Source organism: Acinonyx jubatus, chromosome X (assembly GCF_027475565.1).
Source record: "Acinonyx jubatus isolate Ajub_Pintada_27869175 chromosome X, VMU_Ajub_asm_v1.0, whole genome shotgun sequence".
NCBI classification, from domain to species: Eukaryota; Metazoa; Chordata; class Mammalia; order Carnivora; family Felidae; genus Acinonyx; species Acinonyx jubatus.
The window spans coordinates 94,350,551-94,358,404 of NC_069389.1; the positions used below are offsets into that span (position 1 = coordinate 94,350,551).

Genomic DNA, 7,854 nt, shown 5'->3' on the forward strand with positions numbered 1-7,854 from the left:
ACACTTAACATACTGATATGCCACTCAGGGGCCCCTGTTGTCTGTATCTCAAGCTCAGAAGTGTAGGGATATACCTTTCTTTACCATCACTGTTCAGAAGCGTATTTTTATCAAGTAACTACATGATCTGTTCCTAGGAGCTGTCCAGTGTATGGGTTTCTATTCTTCATAATCCATAGAAAATCAGCAGAAAGTTCTTCACAAAAGACACAACAATGACACACGTTGCTTTAAGCCAGTGTATAGTCCATTGCGGTTACTCGATTTGCATGCAACTGCATGACTTAGCCTTGAACTCTAAATCACTCAAACTGAAAACAAATTATTCAATTTACTGCTATTACGGTGATCAAGAGATTTAGAGCAGTCACTGTAATAAAGTTCTTTTCCCCCTGAAGTATGGATCTGCTGTCCTGTTTCCCATCTCTCATTTGATTCCCATAAGCCATGGTTATTTTATTTAGTTGTAGAGACCTATATTTTAGATCCTTGACATTATACATTGATAGATAACCAAGAAAAATCTTAGTTTCTATTGGTGTATATTTACGTGAGCTGTCCTGTCCTAATGCATCATATTCAGGTGTGCCTCGTTTTGAGTAAATGTTGACTTTATAGTGAGTTTTTATAATTCAGGCTTTCCTATTAGAAGGAAAGAGAGCCTTTTTTTTCTCCATAAAAGAGAGCCTTTTTTTTTAGTCACACTTTGGCATACGTTATTTCCCAAAGGAAAATAAAATAATACAAAATAAAATAAAGTGTAGCTGTGTTGTGACATATAAATTATTCTGTTGTGCTCCATAAATGATGACTTGACAAAAGATATATGGCCTGGAGATTCCTTGGCCCTTTTCGGTATAATCTGTTACAGTATTCCACAATATACAGTTATTTTTAGAACTTCTTCAAGCTTTTGACTCTGAAAAGGGGATTTATATTATCTTAAAACTATTAATTGCAGGGGCACCTGGGTGACTCAGTCGGTTAAGCCTCCAACTCATTTATTTATTTATTTGTATTTACATCCAAGTTAGCATATAGTGCAATAATGATTTCAGGAGTCGAATCCAGTATAAGCCTCCAGCCCTTGATTTCGGCTCAGGTCATGATCTCACGGTTCGTGAGATCGAGTCCCCTGTCAGGCTCTACGCTGACAGCATGGATCCTGCTTGGGATTCTCTCTCTCTCCCTCTCTCTCTCTCTCTCTCTCTCTCTCTCTCTCTGCCCCTTCTCTGTCCACACTTGCGCTCCCTCTCTCTCTCTCAAAGTGAATAAATAAACATTTTTTAAAAAACTAAAGTTAAAAAACTATTAATTGCAAATCCATTTTTAAGTTTATTTTTGAGAGAGAGAGGGAAAGAGAGAGAACAAAATGGGGAGGGACAGAGAGAGGGAGAGAGTGAATCCCAAGCAGCCTCTGAGCCATCAACACAGAGCCTGACATGGGGCTCGATCTCACAAATCATGAGATCATGACCTGAGCCGAAATCAAGAGTCGGACGCTTAACCGACTGAGCCACCCCGGTGCCCCATAATTGCAGATTTCTTAATGAGTTAGAGTGCTACCAACTCTATGTTTTGTTTTCTACGCAATGAGTCCCATATTGGCTTATCACATCTGACAGGTGTGGATAAATAATTAGTCATCCCTCCAACCTCTGCTTGGCTCTCAGATTAGTGTCATGAGTTACAAATTTTGTAAGAGGAAATTATTATGGAGTTTCTACAAGACGTGATTTGTAGCAACACAAACGATGTGACTCGTTGCTGTCACCAGAGACCAGTTTGTGGGCTTAATACTGAATTTTCAAAAGCTGACTTGAGAACCAAGTATCGAAAGCTTGAGATCTAAGTGGGGATCGCATAGTAAGGAGGTCAGATGTGATGTGCATGGTATTCTTTTCTTCCACCTAATCCAAGCAGGAGCTTTCTGTTGCTTTTGGTCACACAAAATGGAAAAATTTTTTAAATATCTGTATCAATATGAATATATATGTTTATATACTCATGGGATATAAAGTTTATATTTTGTATGTATGGAGTTCTTCATTTCCATGAAAAATCCTCTGCATCGATCAGCTTATGTAATTGTAGTGTATCTTTCGAAAAGAAATACGCACTTGTGACTTTACTAGATATTATTTTCCAAGTCTCTCGGGAAGGAGCACAGGTATCTGTGTGTTTGAAACGCCCTACGGGTGATTCTGAGAGCCACTGTTTAGAGCTCTTGTTATGAGTATTCGTTAAAAAATATTTTCAAGATCGCATTACCTCTCACTTTTTCTTGAATTTTGCATTTCACAGTCTTTTGTTTTTCCAAATGAGTAACCAGATCTTTTCTGCTTTTTTAATATGCGGCCTTTGTAATACAGCTTTGAAGACTTAAGTCGGTAACGTTATCCTTTGCTCTTTCTGCTTTATGTCATTTTAAATAGCTAAGTGTCAGTGACAAATTGAAATATGCCTGTAATTTCATATACACATACTTTCTTGACAGCGGCCATTATGCCTCGTGATAAACACGTACGTTTCTTTTGTTTGTTTTAGATATTACAAGAAGACACAATACATTCCCCTTGGATGAGAAACACGTTACATGTATTTTGTGCCATTAGCGGTACGTCGAGTGACAGAGGTTATGGTTCCCCAAGATACACTGCTGAAATATGAGGACGTGCAACTGTAAAGTGACAACGAGACTGACCTTTCTCAGGAATGAGCGGAGCTGTGCAAACGTTCCAATGTAAAGATGTGATACACACGGAGTGTTTCTTCCTGACACCAAAATTTTCATGCTTTCAAACAGGGTGCTTACATATTTGTAAATATCTAAGCAACTTGAAAGTGCCTGGTAAATTGCACCACTGTGCTCGGTTTGTACTTTTTTAGGTAAATCTATATACGGAGAAGCAGAGCTCAACAACGTGAATTCAGTTTGCTTCATTGTCGCTTACAGTAACCATGGTACTATGTAAAATTGTATAATGGAACACAATAAAAGGTAAAACTTATTTGTAATTAGAAGTGAAGGAAGCAATACTTTGAACTTAGCATTTTTCTTGACGAGGAGCCCACGGCATGATCATGCTAGTCCTTGGAGAGCACAAAAGTGATCAGATTTCCAGAAAACATGGATATTTCAAAGTAGGGAGGGCACTTGAAATCTGCCTGCTGGCATTCAAGGCGAGGCTCCAGGAGACAAAATTGTTACTTAAAGCGGAGACTTCCACAAGGAAAGGCTGTACCTAGAAATACCAACACTTAACCGTTCCTTCAAGTTTTGATCCAGCGAAGCTGGGTAGGTAATCAAGGCGGGCTCTCTCCGACTTGCAGGACGAGGGTTCATATATGACATAGGTTTCCCTAGGAAGGCGGCATCTGTTGCCAGGGTTTCGTCATCGGGGGCCATCCACAAAGCTAGATAAAACATTCCTGCGAATTCACAGTGAGTGCACCCTTTGCAACTTCAGAGCTTTCAAAGCAGCAGAGGCAGGTAGGCATTTTGTAATGACTCTTTTTTTCCAGTTTGCAAGATTGGCACGTATTTTGATAGAACTTGATGGTTGCAGCATTTTGGCGGGTGGGGGTCAGGATACACACCCACCGCAGACTTAGCGACTGCTAGCTAGGGATTACATTTCTAACCACGAAGACCTCTCAGACTGCCTAAATCATTCAAGACAAACCAAGATGTAATGAACTTCTTTTGCTGGAATTACCCACGTCATTTTGACCGGCTTTCATGTAAACTTCAGGTTCTAGACATATTTTCCTTATCTAGTTTAGCCTATTTTGCAGAGAAAACAAAAAGACACTGAAATAGAAATGAATTGCATGGAGCCTTGGCTTTTTTAAATGTTTTGTGATCAAGTAAATCTTAGGGATTATGCTCCTGGCTGGCCATTTTTCTTTACATGTCCTTTTGAAGCTTTGAGGGGAGCATGAAATTATTTATTGAAGGTTAACTTTGTACTTTCATAGGGGATTCAGAAGTGTTCCAGAAGCAGTTTGTAATTCCTTCGTATCTTGGAGTAACCCGTAGAGTTAGTTTCACGTTTAAAGTGATTAGATTTGGTATGTGTGTGTAAGGAGCCATCACCTAGAATGAGGCTTCTTGGGGACATTTCAGTGGTCTTTAGTCGACAGCTGGCCCCATATCACGGCCCCCACCACAGTGTTCTGTACCATGGGTAATTTTTTAAAGTAACATAACTGGTCCGTGTGCTCAAGGAGCTTGCAGTGTAGTTGCGGAGGCAAGATACACACAAGATTACATAATACAAGAATTGACAACCTGAGACCAGAAAAGTCCTACCTGAGCATTTGCCAACAGAGCCACACTGTCCTTACCTTTCATCACGTTCAAGGAATGAGAGATCGCTATGGATTATGGTGTTCAGGGATGGCTTTGTGGACAAAAGGAAGCCCTGGACAGGCTCTTAAGGATGAGAGGGCACTCCAGGCAAAAGGAACATCATGCACAGAAGTGCAAAACGAAATAGCGGGAGTTCAGGGGGTGTCGAGGAGACGAGTTTTGTTCAAGGGAGTAGTAGAGGATATAAACCTAGAATGAAAACACGGACCTAGATGGTGGAAGGCCTCGAATGGCAGGCTGACGGTGTTTGGACTTTACTCAGGAAACATGGGGGAGCCAGTCAAAGGTTTTTAGACAGATCGCTTGATTCACTCTTATGTTTAGATATTTAAAACTTTACATTGCTGTCAGATGTGTCTGAGGCAGAGGGAGATAGAAATGTGGAAAAGTATAAGAGACCTTATGTGGAAATACCGGCCCTGGGCTATTGATGGCTCAGGGGAGAAAAGGGAAACCTGAAGGATAATTTTGGGTCCTGTGGCCAATGAGTCCCCCCAGGTCGTGACACAGTGTCACGAGGGTTTATTTCTCCCAGCTTTCGGACAAAGGGCAGCAAGCTGTAGAGAACCAGGTGGGCTGGGCTAGAGGAAGCCAGGAAAGTGTGTTTGGAATCACGATCTGTGTTAGGTATTACTGTTTATATAGTTGAATGATTTCATGAAGTGACCCGGCCTCTACAAATTAACTCACGTCAAAAGAATACATTTCTGCTATACTGGTTGTTTTCCAGTCAAACTTGAATCCAGTTCCCCCTGGTAGGTCTTTGAAAGCATTGTAAAACCGGAATAAGTCATCCCTGATAGTGTTTGTTTATCGCTGCGGTGACAACCCGGAGAGAACCTAAGTCCATGCAAACTCTCCTGGTAACCAGCTGTCGCCAGTGGCACCGTCTCTGTGGACGGGATTGTTATTGTGACCATGTTTATGTGATTTGCCTGCCTATATACATCTTGTAAACATCTTCTTAAAACTGAAATAGAAAGCAGCTGTGGTAGCAATAGCCTTGGAACCTTGACCTCCGTATCGTGGGACTAGAGATGAGTCACTGGTTAATCAACAAACTAAATAGGTCAGTGTAACAACCCAGGCTTCTCATGTATAAATACTAGTTTTATCGGAGGTGAAGAATCTGAGCGGCGTATTGGAGTAATAGGCATTTCCAGGCTCTTCAAAATATTAATAATCCGCTACGTCTTTTGGGGTTCTGACCCACAAAATGGTGGGCTGCCTTCAGTCTCGGTCTTGTGCTGAAAGTACACCACTTGAGCCATCAAAACAGCAAGGGCCAGGAATAGAATAAAAGTTGGTTGGGGATGGGGAGTGGGTTTGTGTCAAAGGCTCTTCCCCTCTCCTGAGAGTTGGCCAGCAAGAGTGCTTTGTTTATCTGGTTCCAGTTACAATAAAGGCTTTTTTTCTAGCCCTCAACCACGTAATGGTCGCTCTCTAAGTGCGTGTGTGTTTATCTAGCTCCTGGTTGAAGTGGTGACTGAGTCCCACAGAGAGATTTGCCTCCATGTGTGGCATTGGAAAACTTACTCCAGTGTGCATTTTTTTTTTATGTGTTTCCTCTTTATCGAGCTATAATTCACATGCCTCACAACCCACTCCCTTAAAATGCACAATCCAATGGTTTTTAGCATATCCAGAGCTGTGCAACCATCAACCACAATTAATTTTGGACCATTTTATCCCCCCCCCCAAAGAAGACACCCCATGTATACCAGCAGCCTCTCCCCGATGCCGATCAGTCGGCCTTCAGCCCCTGACAACCACCAATCTACGTTCCGTATCTCTGGGTTTGCCTGCTCTGGACATTTCATGTAAGTGGAATCATACAATACATGGCCTTTCGTGACTGGCTTCTTTCGTTTAATGTGTTTTCAAGGTTCCTTCATGCTGTAGCATGGATCGGCACTCCATTCCTTTTTAAGGCTGGATGACATTCCTTTGTATGGATACACCGCATCTTATCTACTCCTCACTTGATGGACATTGGAGCTATTTCCATCTTCTGGCTATTATTAATGTCGTAAACACTCGCGTACAAGTTTTCGGGTAGACAGGTTTTCAGTTTGCTGGGACGTATACCTAGGACTGGAATTACTGGGTCATATTGTAACTCTACAACTAACCTTTCCAAGAACTGCCCAGCTTTTCTCTTTTGTTGTTGTTGTTGTTTTAATTTTTTTTTTTATTTCAGAGAGAGAGAAAAAGAGAATCGTAAGCAGGCTCCATGCGCAGCACTGAGCCCAATGCGGGGCTCGATCCCACAACCCTGGGATCATGACCTGAGCCCAAATCAAGAGTCAGATGCTCAACTGACTGAGCCGCCAGGCGCCCGTACCTGGACTATTTTCTCTAGTAGCTGCGGTCCTTACATCCCCAGCAGCAGCGTATAAGGATTCCCATTTCTCCGTATTCTCTACAACACTCTTCCTTCTCTGCTTCTTTGATTATCACCTTCCCAGTGGGTGTGAAGTCGTCTCTCCTTGTGGTTTTCATTTGCATTTCCCTGATGGCTGACGACGTTGAGCATCTTTCACGTGGCGATTGGCCATTTTTATGTCTTCTTTGGAGATGTGTCTGTTCAGATCGTCACCGATTTTTCAAAAATTGGTTGTCTTTTTATTATTGAGTTGTAAGGGTTCTTTATACGTGCTAGATGCAGGTCCCTTATCAGATCTATGATTTCCATATATCTCCTGTCCTTTGGGTCGCCTTCTCACTTTCATGATGGCATCCTTTGAAGCACAAGTTTTTTTAATTTCGATGAAGTCCAATTTACCTGTGTTCTTTTTTGTGGCTTGTGCTGTGATGTCGTATCTAAGAAGACTTTGCCTAATCCAAGGTCATAGAGATAGATATACACCTGTGTTTTCTTTGAGTTCTACGGTTTTAACTCTCACTTTTAGGTCTTTGATCCATTTCCATTTTTGTATATAGTAAGGGGTTGGGGTCCAAATTCAGTCTTCTGCTTGTGGATATCTGGTTGTCCTTGCACCCATTTGTTGAAAAGACTATTCTTTTCCCCCTTGTACTGTCTTGGCACCCTTATCGAAAATCAGTTGGCTATAAAAGCATGGGTTTTCCCTGGGGTCTCAGCTCAGTTCCGTTGGTCTATACGTCTATCCTTATTCCGGTACCACATAGTCTGGATTACTATAGCTTTGTAGGAAGGTTTTAAACTGGCAAGCGTGAGTCTCCCAATTTTGTTCTTTTTCAAGATTTTTTGGATATCCTGGGGCCCTTGAATCTCCATGTGAATTTTAAGATCAGAGTAGCTTGTCAATTTCTGCAAGAAAAAGTGGGTGGGGGGAACTGGGATTTTAGTAGGATCTGCTGTGAATCTATAAAACAATTTGGGGATTATTGCCGTTTTAACAATAATAAGCCTTCCCAGCCCTGAACACGGGATGTTTTACCATTTGGTTAGGTCTTCTTTCATTTCTTCCAATAATGTTTTGGAGTTTTCAGTATAC

At 41.5% G+C, this 7,854-nt stretch overlaps 1 protein-coding gene across 5 annotated transcripts in view; it reads left to right on the forward strand.

The window, feature by feature from the left end:
• Positions 1 to 3,018, forward strand: part of DOCK11 (dedicator of cytokinesis 11) — a 195,112-nt gene extending 192,094 nt beyond the window's left edge. For all 5 annotated transcript variants that reach the window (XM_027054306.2, XM_027054307.2, XM_053201592.1 and 2 more), the window contains one exon: positions 2,548 to 3,018. In XM_027054306.2, coding sequence (XP_026910107.1) covers positions 2,548 to 2,670 — 123 coding nt within the window. In that variant the 3' untranslated portion in view covers positions 2,671 to 3,018. The remainder of the gene's footprint in view (positions 1 to 2,547) is intronic.
• Positions 3,019 to 7,854: the final 4,836 nt, after the last annotated feature.